Here is a 16,204-nt window from a genome sequence, read left to right as displayed (position 1 = left end):
GAGACTTCTACGTCGACGATGTTCTCACAGGAGCTGATACAAAGGACGAGGCACAATCACTGAGAACGGAGCTCATAGAATTGCTTAAACTAGCCAGCTTAAACATTCGAAAATGGGCAGCGAACGACCGGGAACTGCTACGAGGACTTTCCGAGCAGGACATAAACGATAAGCTGCGACTAGGCGAATCGCAAACTTTCAAAACTCTGGGTGTTGTTTGGAATTCCTTTGACGATTCGATCCTATATTCCGTCAAAATCAATCCTACCGCCTCTCGAATTACGAAGAGAACAATCAGCTCCGAAATTGCCAAGATCTACGACCCTGTTGGATTACTGGCACCAGTGATCGTTCGCGCTAAGATGTTGCTCCGACGACTTTGGACTTTAAAACTTGACTGGGACGAGTCTCTTCCGGCTGACGTACACACAGAAAAGAGAAAATATTATTCACAGCTACCTTTGCTAAATAACGTGAAGTTTCCACGTAAAACTATAATCAAGACCGCAACGGAAATTGAATTACACGGATTCTGCGACGCCAGCGAAAGGGCGTATGGGGCATGTGTCTACCTTCGCACTATCACTCCGGATGGTCATGTCTGGACACGACTCCTCACTGCAAGGTCAAGGGTGGCTCCACTCAAATCACAAACCATTCCAAGGCTGGAACTGTGTGGAGCACTTCTTCTCACATCATTGGCCACTACAGTCCTTCAAGCCTTACCAAGCAACATTTCTCGGACCGTTTACTGGACTGATTCTACAATCGTTCTACATTGGATTAATACATCACCCCATACGCTGAAAACCTTCGTCGCGAATCGTGTGACAGAGATTCAACAGAAGACTCACACCTCCGATTGGCGCCACATTCCCACTACCGATAACACTGCAGATCTCATATCTCGAGGCCAATCACCCGAAGACTTCCTGCGATCAACCATTTGGCAACATGGACCGGAAACGCTCCAACAACCTGAAAAATACTGGCCGACGTGGAACCCGGTACCATTAGCTGAAATACCAGAGCAGAAGAAGGCAACATGTCTGTCCGTGACTCCACTTGACCACAGTCTACTGGAGAGATTTTCTTCTTGGCCCAAGCTGATAAGAATTGCCGCTCGTTGCCTCCGATGGAGACGAAAACAGGATCCGGGGGGGACCTCTAACCACACATGATTTAACCAATGCGCATAACAAATTGGTCAAATTGTTACAGCTCTGCTATTTTCCAGATGAAATACGTACTCTCCGAACAGATCGAAATTCTGCAGTGAAGGGGAAGCTGCAACGACTCAATCCATTTCTGGACAAGGACGAGATATTGCGAGTCGGAGGCCGACTCAGTCACTCACCAATGCCCTTTACTCGGAAACACCCAATCATTCTACCCAAATCCTCAGTTACAGCACTCATTATCGAGCATGAACACCTCCTAAATCTCCACTCCGGAACTCAAGCTACCTTATATGCCTTAAGGAGACCTTATTGGCCTATCGACGGCCGTAGTCAAGTTTGGAGCACGCTGAAGAAGTGCGTACGTTGCTGCCGAGCCAATCCACCTCCAGTGGATTACGTAATGGGCGACCTTCCAGCTGCACGGATAACGGAATCTCGTCCATTTACCAACGTCGGAATTGATTATTGCGGACCGTTCTACATCAAGAAACGAAAGGATTGCAACCGACGCAAAATCAAGGTATATGTAGCAATCTTCGTATGTCTTGCAGTTAAAGCAGTCCACCTCGAGCTGGTCACCGATCTCACTAGCGAGGCCTTCATTGCTGCTCTGCGAAGATTCATCGCTCGCCGAGGATTCTGTGTAACAATTTATTCTGACAACGGTACCAACTTCGTTGGCGCCAACAACGAATTACGAGAGCTCCGAAACCTCCTGCAGTCCGACGATCATAATGTAAAAGTTCAGTCCTTTTTAGCCGATCGACGGATCGAATGGCACTTCATTCCTCCCAACTCACCTCACTTTAGCGGGTTGTGGGAGGCTGCGGTGAAGTCCTTCAAACGATATCTCAGACGTGTCGCAGGTAACGAGCTCTTAGGGAGCATGAGGCGGGCATGGGTTCTCGGGGCGTAGGACCACGCCCCGGGAAACCCCGATGGATCTGATGTTCCTCTATAGTCGGATGGCGGCTGGTCGGTGCCTCTGGTACCCGTCAGTTCGCCGATCCGGTGCGGGGAACTTCGGAGAAGTTGGTGGACCCATGCCTGTCAAGACCACTCACCTCACCTTCTCGTGGGGCTCCCTGTCACCCTGTACCGGACCTTTCCGGGGCAGGGTGCGAAAGAGTGAGTGGCACCAGGACGGATTCCCGATGACGACCCGGCGAAAAACAGAATCATTAACATGGAAGGCACAAAGAAAAAGGAAAACACGTACAGTACAGGGGACGGAGTCCCCAGTACCGGCGTAGTCGGGGGTAGTCAAGTGGGCCCCACTACGTCGTCACCACACGACCACGGCCGCTCGGGGGTGGACCGCCAGGCCCCCGAACGTGTTATCACGCCTGGCGAGGCTAGGAGCGTATACTCGGAGGAAGATATGGAACCTCCGAGAACTCCGAGGACGAGAAGCAGGAGCCGGTCGGGCAGTGTCTTTCTCGCGCCGGCCCCGGTAGACGAAGCCACAACATCTACGGCAGGAGGATCGCGCGCGCGAACGAGGTCGGACGACGAAGAATCGGTAGCCTCGTTCGCGTCCCGCTCATCGCTGGCATCGACCGCATCCAGGGGGAAGAAGAGGAAGCTGGCGACATCAGCTACCCCGGAAATCTCCAAAGATCTGGAGATTCGAGTGAGGACAAGCTCGGCCGCGGACGTCAGCGCGGAATTAACGAGACACGTGTCCGAAATCATGAGGGTGGTGACCACATCGTCCAACCTCACGGGCACGTACATCAAAGCGCTGAAGGAAGCGGCGAGCTATATCACGGCCGCATGGAAGAACGAGGCCCCGCGAAGGAGAGAACAAGCGGGTAGCAGCGGCAACAGCGCGGCGATGAGGCTGGTGGAGGCGAGACTGTCCGCGCTAGAGGAGGAGAACGCCGCCCTCAGGAGAGAGCTGGCAAGAAGGTCTATGTCCGCGTTCGAATACACGCGATGCAGCGGTGCCGACGCGGACCGCCCCCGAAACGAGGCTGCTACTCAAGGAGCGCGACTCGACGCCCTCGAGGGAAAGCTGGAAGAGTTGGGTCCCTCCATAATGAAGATGATGGAGAGACAATTCGGGAGTCTGTTGCAACAACAACGGCAACAGCAACAAAGCACTCCCGAAACCCGACGGAACGCGGAACACTCTGCTACTCGTCCCCCCGCCCACGCAAACCCCCCGCCGCCCCCGAGGACTCAGAAGGACGGCGGGTGGAGCGTGGTGGTAGGGAGAAAAAGTAAGAAGGGGCGGAAAGAGACGAACACCGCCGAAAGGAAGATGGATGCCCCGAGAAGAGATGAGAAGACCCGACCATCTGTGGCAGTCCAAAAACTGCGGGCGGATAGGATGGAAGGCGCGCTGAAATCGCGCAGCGGTGGCTCCGTTAAAACGCCGAAGAGGAAAGGAAAGACGTCGCCGACAGTCACGCTCCCTCGCGCACCGCGTACATCCGCGGTAACTCTGACGCTTAACGAGGGAGCCAACATGTCGTACGCCGACGTCGTTACGACGGCCAGGAGAGCCATCCCCCTCGGTGAGATAGGCGTGCAAGCCGTCACCATGAAGAAGGCGGTGACGGGCGCCATCGTCATTAGAGTCCCGGGGGACAAGGACAGGGAAAAGGCGTCGATCTTGGCGACGCGCCTGGCGGGTGTTCTGGACCCAACCAAGGTAAAGGTCGGAACCCCCATGATTAAGGCGGAGTTGAGAATCACCAACGTGGACATCTCGATGGACAAGGAGGAGCTGCGTCAAGCACTAGCCTTGGCCGCGGGATGCGGCAGCGAGGATGTCCAGATTGGTGAGATCGGCGTCTCCAGGGGAGGACTCGGATCGGCATGGATCAAGTGCCCGGCGGCCGGTGCCCGCAAGCTAGCCCAGGCGGGCAAGGTGGTCTTGGGGTGGTCCATCGCGAGGGTCTCTGCTATACCGAAGAGGCCCTTGCAATGTTTCAAGTGCCTGGAGTTGGGGCACGTACGGGCGACTTGTACGTCCACCGAGGATAGAAGCCATCTCTGCTATAGGTGCGGAGGAAGCGGGCACCGCGCCAGAGGATGTCCCGCCTCCGCGCCGAAATGTCCCCTATGCGAGCGGCTGGGAGCTCCATCGGGACACAGGATGGGCGGGGTGGCATGCAACCCCCCGAAAGCTAAAAGAAAGAGGAAACGGCCTACTCAACAGTCTGCCGCCGCCGCCGGCGCCGCTGCTGCTACCATCGCCAGCGGCAACGAGAACCAAGGCGGAAGCGTCAACAGGGCAGCATCACCTTCAGCAGTGACGAGTGGCCGGGAGGAGGCCATGGAGTTGGCGGAGTAATACAATCGCTTGCTCCAATGCAATGTAGGAAGAGCCAGACGGGCGCAAGACCTGCTTCTCCAGACCATCCGGGAGAATCGGGTCGCACTCGCTGTGGTGGCCAAACCATACCGCGTCCCCGACGCCCCCAACTGGATCAGGGATTCGAACGGATTGACGGCTATAACATGGTCGACGGCGTTGAGTCCGCCCGGCGCCCTGTTGGATCGCGGTAACGGCTTCGTCGCCGTCGAGTGGAACAGGATCGCGATAGTGGGCATCTACATCTCGCCCAACAGCGGAGTGGCCGCGTTCGGGGATTTCCTGAACGAAATCGGCGACTGCGTTCGCAGATGTCTGCCCCGTCAGGTGCTCGTCCTTGGTGACTTCAACGCGCGCTCGTCGCAATGGGGGGACACCAAGACGGATTCCCGAGGTAGAATGCTGACGGACTGGGCCGCGACTCTCGGACTAGTTCTGGTGAACAGAGGCGCAACTAGTACCTGCGTCGCGTGGAGGGGTTCGTCCATCGTCGACACTACCTGGGCTACCGCCGAGCTCTACCGGAAGATCCATGGATGGAGAGTGGCCGACAGAATGGAGATCTTGTCGGACCACCTCTATATAATGATGGAAATGAAGACGGAGGCCGCCACGCGCGACCGCGATGTCCGACGACAGCAAGAGGAGAACCGGTCCCGACGACCACCACCATCCACACCTAGGTGGCGTTTGAAGGAGAGGGACAAGGACATGCTGCGGGCGGCGGTCACTGTCTCTGCCTGGAGCTGGGACACGCGGGGGGACAACAACACCTCAACCCCCCTACCACCACCAACGCACTGGGTGGCATCGACGAGGAGGCGGACGAACTCCACGGATACATGAGAGCGGCATGCGACGCCTCCATGCCGCGCTCCGTCCCAGGAGACAGAAGCGACCGTTCCGTGTATTGGTGGACACCGGAAATAGCCGATATGCGGGCGGCTTGCGTCCAGGCCCGGAGAAGATTCCTGAGGGCGCGTCGCCGCAGACGGACACGCGACGAAGAGGAGATCTCTCGCTGCTACGAGGACTACAGAGAGACGAGACGTGCTCTCCAGCGAGAGATCAAACTAGCCAAGGCTCGGTGTTGGGATCGACTGATCGAATTGGTCGATTCAGATCCGTGGGGGAGGTCCTCTCGCGTCGTTACGAAGAAACTACGACCTTCGGCCCCCCCCCCGCTGACCGAAAACATGGATCCGGCGTTACTGGACAACGTGATCGGGACTTTGTTCCCACGGCGGGATAACAACGATACGTCCGCGCCAGCCCCCACCATCATCGACGGGACGGCTGACGGATTGGAACGAGGAACTTCGAGTAACGGAGGAAGAGTTGCTCGAAGCCGCGAAGAAGATGGCATCCCGCGACGTGGCGCCGGGTCCGGATGGGATCCCGGGCCGAGTCTGGACGGAGTCGATCGAAATCTTGGCTCCCCGTCTGCGGCATCTGTTCTCCAGATGTCTGAAGGAGGGCGCCTATCCTCGGGCGTGGCGTACGGCGAAACTCGTGTTGCTACGGAAGGAGGGCCGACCGCCGGACGCGCCATCGGCATACAGACCGGTGTGTCTTCTCGACGAGGTGGGCAAACTCTTTGAAAGGATCATAGCCGCCCGTCTGGAAACACACATGGAGAGACGGATTCCCGGATGGCACGATAGCCAATTTGGAAACTTTAACCCACTCATCATTCAAATCGAGTCTATCCACAACTCCCGTCCTCTGACTCCAATATCATCTGACCCAAACGATCTTCTTGTCCTTACTCCCGGTCACTTCCTCATCGGAGATGCATTAACAAGCTTTCGAGAACGAGATTTCCAGGGCACTCCATCCAATCGTCTCTCCAGCTGGCAACACATTCAAAGGGTCAAGCAACATTTCTGGCGCCGCTGGCATCGAGAGTACCTGAACGAGCCGAACATCCGAAACAAATGGAGCAAGGGCAGTCACAACATCCGAGAAGGCACCGTGGTAGTCCTCAGGGAGGATAACGTACCATCCATGCAATGGCCTTTGGGCCGCGTGATCAAGGCCTATCCAGGAGGAGTCGACGGAATCATACGGACCGCTACCGTGCAGACGGCAACAACTACCCTGGATCGTGGCGTCAAAAGACTGGTCCCCTTACCCATTCACCCAGATCCAAACGAGTCCGACCACCCACACGGAGCGAAGGAGATCCGCCAGCGACGCACCTGACTCCACACCATATCATTTGATCGGTACCCTCTCAACGGGGGGAGGATGTTACGCCACGAGGCTTACCACAGGCTGTATTTTCTAACCGTCGCTCGCGGCCCTACAATGTCGCAGTCAGATCGCTTTATCTGATCGCCGGATCATATACAATGTATCGACGAGCGCATAGCTGTCGCCAAGCAGCGAGTTTTCGAAACGTCGAATTTCGTCCGTTACGTTTTCCACGCAAGAATAGACATACGTGATCATAGGCGCGAACGGTGGCGTGACCTAAGTAGAGTGGGGGTCGTCTTAAAAATGAGACAAAGAAATCATCTAAAGTCGGCTAGTTCCTTGTAACACGTCGAACGTTACACATTGAATCGAATCTAACACATAACATCTGTCTCAAGCTGCGAAGTGCGATAGGTCTCGTTATAAGCAAACCGCTAAACAAACCTTGACTGTTATCTTTTCCGTTTTTAATTGTTGATCTTTGACTGAACTTGTTGTTTCGTTATTTTTATTAATCTTTTATCAACCAACCCAGTATAGTTGTTACATATACACTCAAACCTAACCACCTCTATTCTCGTAATAGAAATAGGGGATCAATCAGTTCGTGGCGTCGATTGTTTAATCGTAACGAGAATTTACGACTCTCGTTGACGCGTTATCCAGCGATCGCGTCTCTCCGCGAACGGTTGAAACAATTTGCATGAGCATTCTGCTTTTTACCCGTACGTTGAGATTAAAATCGTTTTCACTATTGATCGATGGAAGAATAATCCTTACCGATCACACACATGTTCTTTACAATGTACCGTTAACAACACTGTTCGACAATCAACTAATGACGAATCAATAATAAAAAATGCGTTTCAATGACACAACCGGCTAGACGAACTCGCGAGCTTCAGAGTGCGAATTTCAACTGAGTACTGATGCCTTCCTGTTGGGTTCCACGTTAAAATCCGAGAGTTGGTGAACTTTATATTTAGAATTCTCTCTTCATGCACGAGAGCTTTTGACTACACTTTTGCGACTGCCGCTTCTTTCGCGGTATTAATCTCAACAACAAACTTTGTTTTTTTTTGTCGACATTCTGACTTATTCTATTCTCATTTTTGGAATACGGATATTCATGCGAAATATTTGTGAGAAATATTTGTTTCACTCGCTAAATGTAGTAATTTTATAGTTCATATATTTGAAAAGTTCGCAGTGAAATTCAAATAAAATGTATTTTCGTAGAATTGACATTCTATCGAATATAAAATACAATACTGCTTCATATAAATTAAATTTATGAAATCTCTAAAAGGTATAAATTAACCCCTTCAAATTTTATCGCAATCGATTACAGAGCTTATCAATTCTCGGAAATGTTGCGAACTTTTCAAACATCTTCATATTTTTATATACGTTTTATATGATTGTGTAATTATTTGGATTTTTCTATATTTCTCAGAACCGTATAAATATCCGTGATCTACGTATTTGATTGCTATATTTTCTAAAACTCTATATGTCATGCGATAATTTATGTAATATATCGTGTAGTCGTTCGTAATCGATATGTAATCGTACGCAATATATTGCGGTGTATAGAATGAAAGTACAAAACAGGATTAAAGTTCAAGTACGAAAATACGTACGACGACCTGTCTGTAACGTTATAATTAACTCGTTGTTTACAATATAGAAAATTGAAATGGAGTAAGAATTATCGAATTGTCTGAGGTTCACGAAATTCGACATGGCGATAGAAATATGCGTTATCGCGTGTTGTTTCGAATCGGCATGTCCTTGTGCCTAATAATCGAAGGTCGAAAAGCGATAAAGGTCATTACATTTGGACTAATTTAACGAATCTCTGAGTAGATTTTTTACCATAAGCAAAAGCACGTACGCCACGAAACGATTTCGTCATTCGCGATATCTGTCTTCATTTTTATTTGCGTGTCTGTTTTTCTCGACTTAACGCGTGTCAACAAAATAATTACGAATTAGACCCCTTGATCCGTGGATAAAAGAGCTTCGATGCACGTTTATAGATTATACAAACGAATCGCACGTTTCGCTTTGAAAAATAAAACGTATTGAAAACGGAAGTTTTTCAACCCAAACAATCGGATTATATACCGATGTATGTATATTGTTTTATAATTCAAAGTGCAGCTTCGAGTGTCGTATTTACCAAACTGTTGCACGCCATACACGATCAATACCGATCATTAGCGTATACCGAACGATGTACTATCACCTATCGAGAATCCCCATGAAACCAGCTTTAACAGTTGGTATTTTAACCTGAAACGTGTCGTCACTCGATTTATTATTCAGGCGTTGAATTGTAACAACGCATGTACTCTCGCCACGCTACGGCTACCAACGTATGCGTGAATACTAAATTATTCCATGGAATATCGTGTCGATAATATTTATTTATCTATGAACAAATGGCAATGAAATTTGTAACGTCAGAATACAGTAATTAATTATGAAAATTGCGTTACGTCTTCGCGAAGATTCATCACGGTCATTTCCATATGCTGTCATGCGCAGGATAAGAACAAGCTCAGTGGCAGAAAATCAATAATCGGTCTTGTGGAGGAAACCATTTTGTTGCATTGGAACATGCGCTGTAACGTCAGCTACCACTACATCGCATTTCACCAAATTTGCCAAAGAATTTCGTTAAAAAAAAAAAAAAGGAAAAAGAAAAATTGAACTGACAGCTACTTGAACTAGATAAAACAAAATAATTTCTGGAACTCATCGTACTCGAAAACTCTTGTCAGAATTTTACGATAGAGAGGAGCTTAAATTATTGAAGCTTTATAAAATTCGAAAGCACTTGAGTTTGATAAGATGAGATACTCGTGGGACCTGGTCCGATCGTTTAGTTACTGAGATATAGAAAAAAGAAACGAAACTTTTGATAAGAAACCACCGTGCTCTGAATGAAAACAACAAGTTTATCAATTTTAAGTTATTTGTTACATGCTGAATTTTCATTCGTCGCACGCGTTTCGAACATACGACACTGATATCTATTTAAATCGTGTTTTATTTATAGTCACCACTCCTATTACAAGTGGAGATCACAGATTCGTGAAACCGTGGCCTGGTTTCGTGGTAATTTCGGTGTAATAGCTAAAGATCTAGCTGACACGAATCGAGAAATTCAAAGAGAACGAGCGAAAAAGCGTAATGCGTTTCAATGAGAAAAACAAACGATGAAAAAAGCCATTATTTCATCCGGTATTTCCGCAGGTGGCATTTTTTAATTTCGTTTGCATATTGCATTTCCATGCAATTTTTTATGATGACTGTTGCATTGCATAACGCACAGTAATCCGATGCTTTCGTTTTCGATAGATAAGAAATAAATAACGTTTCCCATCGAATGTTTCGCAACCTGATTACCGATTGAATTGCTATTCAATAACATCGTTACCTATCGAATATATCGAACATGGTGTGATTGTACGAGTAAATAATATCAATTAGATGAAACTTATATTACTAGTGTTCCATTTAATCGATTTACCTTGGCGCTGTTCTTCGACGCTTGGTGCCATCGTATCAGCGCACGGCGCAGTCTCCTTTTGTATAGTCGACGCATTGATAGCGTTCACCGCTTGTGTTACGATCGATTTGTTCGTTTCTTCTTGGAAAAAGCCGGCTTGCAGTGCAAGTTTCCTCACGGCCAGACAGTAACCCAGAATCGGTGCCGCCAACAGGTCGAGACAGGCGGTAACCCAGGGCATAACCCGACGATGAACTATTCAAATTGGGGTCTTTAGTTTCCCTTCCCTTCCAAGGAAAACACAAGTCAACAGGTAGACCAGTCGAGAAGTCGATAATTACAGGAAGAGAATGAAAGTGATCCTGGGAACGCTTTTGCTTGAAATATCCAGCAAACAAGAGCCCTCTATTTGTATAAAATACTCGGAAACAGTGGTCTATTGCTAGTCTCCTTTTTACCCGTTTTGCTGCTCAATCTTCGGCTAGAGTTCTTCCCAAAAATGATCGCTAATTGTGTGCCGTATTATGGACAACAGGTCCTCCCTCGTTCCAATTTGCTTGATCCTCACCTCTGGAGCCAGTTTGCGTGCTTCTTTGCCTATGCTCGAAGAAAAGCCCAGTTCTCCGATTTTGTCCTCTTCTTTGGTTAAATCTTCTTTTACCCTCGATTCACTTGATTGTTTGATCGTCGACGATCTATCTATCACGTTACGATGTACCTTTATAAATATTGTCGATACAGACGTTGCCCGACTCTGCGCACGCGCTGCCACAAGTATATCCTAGTAGTTTACATAGTCACGGTGCATCACCGTTTTCCAGCACACTGGTGTTCCCTTCTCGCCACCACTTCAACTCTGCTTTGGTTATGTATATTTATATGTAAGGTATTCCTTACCCTTTTTAGCTCCTTTTCTCTCCCTTTACCGCTCACGACAACGTGGTTTCACACGGACAATCTGTGGAGTTGCCTCTGCAGAATCAGTTCTCGTACAACCGGTTTACCAGATTAATTTTATCCACCAAAGACCTTCGAATATAACTGCCGACTCTCTATTGTCTGATTCTAATCTCTGCGTTTGTTGATGTTTTGTTCACTGTATGTTGCGTGCAAATCCGCCTAACGTTCTGTAACTGAAGTTATACGAAAGTGTTTAAAAGTCAAAGTGAAAACGAAGTAAAATTGTGAAGTGAAAACGGTCGTCTCTAGTCAGATCGAGGTGGTACTAGCGACTGATATTCCCCCATTTGCTGCAGCTTTTAGCAACATCGATCCGGACCTGGTAGGCTCCCTCTGTTGAAACTGGCCAATCAACGATTCGCTTACCCCACTACTAGTATACAGCAATCATATTGGGGACACGTCGAATGTATTTACGTTTGAGGACAAAACGTCGATATTTACTGGGCCACTGCAACCTTAGACAATGCGACTTTTTACATAATATTTTACAAATCTGCGTGAAAATATCAACAGCGGTCATGGAGGAATCTGGTAGAATCTTTATTATATAACATCGTACAATGTCTAAACTATAATTTCGACAGACGCGAGCTACGTTCCACCAAATTCGAATCACCGTTATAGTGCTCTTTACGTTTATTTTGGTCGATTAACTATAATCGCTTTACTTAGACATTATTATAGACATTACTTAGACATTGTATTATAAAAACTAGTCTAATTTGGACCATTAACGTATTAATTCTTGAAACGATGACAACATAGAATTTCGTTCTTAAGTGTACAATTGTACACGCCTTCAGTTCACACGAACTGATACCAGAATCATTCTTTCCTCTCGTTCCATCATTGGACCTTATGCCTCATAAATTGTTACCGTAACGTATCACGTAATTCATAATTGCACGGCTTAAGCATTTTACTCTTGCTTCCTGGGTAACAGTTTCGACGTCACCCAAGTATTATTTATTGCAGGCAATAGATTAGATAATACATGATTCGGACTGAAAACAGGATTGCAATAACAAATGATAATTATTTACAATCTACTTGGATGAAAAGATGCAAGCTTTGAATATCATTTCTTTTGCAATTATGCGACGATTGAAATAATATTTGCTTTGATCGGTATCTAACGTTCACAAATCGACCTTCTCATTTTTCTTCGTTCGTTAACCGACCAAAGTCCACGTTTGTTTCTTCTATTTCTCCGATGATATTTAGCGAACATGAGCGGTCAGACTCGTGTACTTCACATTCAGCGTCATTTAATTCAGTCGGTGAATGGTAACGCGTTATTATCCTGTGAAATTGCAGCAGGTACAGCCTAATACGGCATAAATTATGGAAATAGTTCGCACACTGATGTGGATTTGAATCATACGATTTCTTAGAATTGATTCTATAAGTTTGATTATAATGTATGTTTATTGCTGCGTCTAGTTTATTGAAAAGTACACATTTTTATGTGACAGAAGATCTGTAATCATACGATTTGCGTAATTATCGGAGAAATGAATCAGAGTATCTTGTGATTTATATAGATAGCTAAAATTAAGGCAGTCGTTATCGTTGTATATGAAAAATATTATTATCTGTTAGGGGATGATGAATGATTTGAATGAATTCGTGGAAGATCTAAATTAGTCGAGGAAACATTGGCTTTGGAACAATTTTCCTATATTGTCTTGTTGCCAAATAAAACGTGCATTGTACAGGTTGGAAATTTTTCCTGAAATTAATGATAGTTTTGTCTCAAACTTTTTTTTAAACCTAGCATAATGCAATATTTTCTACAGTTGCATAAACGTGACATTTGGTACACGTGATTCACGCATACTTTCCGCCGACGCGAGTTTAGTCTGTGTTGCAATTTTTTGCAGTAATACAACACTTGTTCGAGGCTGTGAGTTAGCATAGCTTTTGCTGAATACTTATCGTCTACAAACAAGAAAGATTTTTGCACACGTCAAATACGTCCGTGACTTTCATCACGATATGGAAGATTCCGACTTTTCTTTGCATACGCAAAACGATATCAGAATATTAAAATCCACGAATTTCCTTACACGTGATAAACGTGTACCTCGAACGGCGCGTGATAAAATGATGATAGAGGTCATGAACGATCGAGGGTAGCATGAAATGAACTCTAAGTTCTATAACTAAATCGGCACACATGAATCGTTAACGTAACTCAATTGAGAAGAGAGCGTCGAATCGTCTAGAAACACTCGTACCCCTGTTCCAAAAGCGTTAGTGCCAAGAAGGTGCGCTTTGTCGTTCAATTATTATAAATAGAATAATGTTCCCAACCATCCGTTGTATTATCGCGTTGTTAAGTTATTTGTAAAGTCTACCGATTCTTTCGAATATCGTTTTAAGGCTCTTAGTTTCCATATAGTACTATTTTTGCAAGCATTTGTAAAACGTTATCGATGAAATCCAAGATTATCTTATTTTTGGAATCTCGAGCGATATACGGAAGATGGCAGGACGGTTCCTAATCAATACAAATTGATTGTTTGATGCGTATGAAGCTGTTTTACCTTTCCCTACGATAGTGGCGCTGCGTGATATTCTCAATGTTATCATTCATCATATCGATATAATGTGGCGTTTACACTTTGGACACTTTTTGAAGCGACTGTGTTGTGTTTGAATGCGATCTGCGATTTAAACGAAGAAAGATTTCTTGCAAAAGGTACACAATATCATCATATTTTTGTGTGTATTATTCTTTTATACTGAACTTTTCCCCTGCATGGAAATGAAGAATTTGTAGGTTATGTTATCTATTGTATTTACATATATCGCGTAGTATGATAAATATATAAATCATATGTATATGTTTTTACTTGTATGTTGGAATATATTACTTAATTTTTGTTTAAACATTGTTACAGTTGGTTGGGCGTCGTGGCAAAATGTTCAAGGCTTCGGAGAACCTCCTACAGTAAAGTCACAAATTTTGAACCTTATTAGGTCCATACGAACGGTGGCACGAAGTAATTACAAACAAATTATTTTAATTCGTTTGATAATAAATTTAAATATAACACAAATATGTTGTTTGTTGCAGTTCCATTGATATTCCTAAATATCGTAACAATAATTGTGAATAATTGGTGCTTGGGTGAAAGAAACGATTGATGGTGTAAATAAAAGGACAATGAGCTGTGAAAAGTGATGTACATAAACGCAAAATTACATTCTTTTATTTTTACCTTTGTATCGAAGAGTAAAGTATTTTTTATTATATCGTGTTTCAGCATATTTTTGTACTGCAAGTATTTTAAAAGATAGCAGTATTTATATATGTTGTTTCTATCTATATCACTTCTTATTTATTTTTATATTATTTTATAAGCTTCCAATTGTTTAATTATGTTGGATACGTTTTACATATTTTTCTAATCATCGTAGTGAAGACAAAAAATTCTTCATACGATAATGCAGTAATACACAACAAACCTTTTATCATATCAAAATACATATATTTCCATATATACTTAAATATTTATCTAAAATATCATTCATCATTTCGAACTTTTTAGAATATTTCTTTCCACGTTATCTAGCAGTTCCTGTTCCATCTGCACTAAACATCTGCTTTTTCCTACACTAAACAGCATCTACTTACTTCATTTTGCCAATGTCTACAAATAAACTTGAAACAACCGTCGAAATTCATATTGCAACATCAACTCTATAAAAGGAAGTTTGTCATGCGACATCAACATGTAACTGTAAGTTGCAATTTAGTTCCATTTTTTTTTATCGACGCCAACAATTGAAAATCTCATACTTCGTTAGGAGAATCGTCAAAGAATTGAATATCTTTTTACTTTTATTTTTTTTTCGAAATTCTATTTACTCAAGACACGTGCTCGGAACTTGTTTCATTTTCTCAATTAGTCATTTACATTTTATTCTTGAAAGTACGGGGAAATTCATGGTGAAGAGATATGGCGAACTTCCGCTACAGGACGTCTCTTTCCGTTAAGTGTCTTCGAATGTACTCTCTCACGGGTAATTTAAATCATAAATCAACAGACGAACGTACTGTAAATTATGTTCGACTTGGTGTGAGGTGTAAGTAGTTGGACAGGATGCTCATGTCTGTTTGTCTTCGTATCTTCATAGACGACGCGATGGCGCACGCGGGAAGCCAATGATTTTCTCGTAACTTTCTCCCCTTCTTCGCTTTCTCGGGGTGGAAGTAACATATATACATACACATCTCCGTGCAATCAATAAACAAGTGTCATGTTGACTTTGCATTCTGTCATTAGCTACCAACAACTCAATTTTTGTCACATTTCAGCAACGTGCAACAAATTTCCTAATTTCTTAACTTCTTATTGCCAACTTTAAAATCTTATATCTATCTTTAAAGGATCAATTTATTTTCCTCGAGTTATACCTTGAAATATAGATACATGTCTCACGTCTAAAATAGATTCACTAAACACGGAAAATCGCCACTGAAACGCACATTTGTTTACGTCCGCTTAATCATATATTCAAAACGATAAATAGAATGGTTTAACTATTTCAATTTCCTCCGTTAGATTTAATTTATAGTGTCCATTAATCTTGGACGCCTTCGCGGTCGATTGGAACGGAAATCGTGAGGCGATATAACGACTGGATCACTTCTGGCTGATCTCCTTCACCGTAATAGTCATAGAAGTGATAAACACGTTTGTGCAATCGAATCCCTGCCATTTACACAATTTCTGAGCACGTATGGGCCCATCAAAATTGCACCGCTTTTTTCTCTCGTGCAAGTTCCACAATTGCAAGTACGACCTGCATTCCCTGGACTCTTTCGTGTAATGCTTGTCCAAGTTACATAACCGACCCTCATCAGAGAATCTCTCTTTCCTTCTTTTTTTAATTTTTTCTTGCGAATGGCTGAAGCTGCTCGATTAGCTGCGCTGATACACGGCAGTGCCTATTCCATTTTTCGTAGAATACAAACTTGTTGCGTAACCTTTCCAACTTGTATGC

The 16,204-nt window shown here is 45.0% G+C and overlaps 1 protein-coding gene across 2 annotated transcripts in view; it reads left to right on the top strand.

Moving 5' to 3' along the window:
• Positions 1–14,447, top strand: part of LOC126927122 (immediate early response 3-interacting protein 1-like) — a 130,958-nt gene extending 116,511 nt beyond the window's left edge. Inside the window, exons 1-3 of one of the 2 annotated variants that reach the window (XM_050743466.1) lie at positions 11,307–11,719; positions 14,095–14,196; positions 14,271–14,447. In XM_050743466.1, coding sequence (XP_050599423.1) covers positions 11,593–11,719; positions 14,095–14,196; positions 14,271–14,341 — 300 coding nt within the window. In that variant the 5' untranslated portion in view covers positions 11,307–11,592 and the 3' untranslated portion in view covers positions 14,342–14,447. Of the gene's footprint in view, positions 1–11,306; positions 11,720–14,094; positions 14,197–14,270 lie in introns of those variants that run through there. The other variant, XM_050743465.1, reaches the window with a different exon arrangement.
• The last annotated feature ends 1,757 nt before the right edge of the window (positions 14,448–16,204 follow it).

Source organism: Bombus affinis, unplaced genomic scaffold (assembly GCF_024516045.1).
Source record: "Bombus affinis isolate iyBomAffi1 unplaced genomic scaffold, iyBomAffi1.2 ctg00000075.1, whole genome shotgun sequence".
Classification (NCBI taxonomy): Eukaryota; Metazoa; Arthropoda; class Insecta; order Hymenoptera; family Apidae; genus Bombus; species Bombus affinis.
The sequence above is the reverse complement of the archived record's forward strand: the minus strand, read 5'-3'. Positions and strand labels throughout refer to the sequence as shown.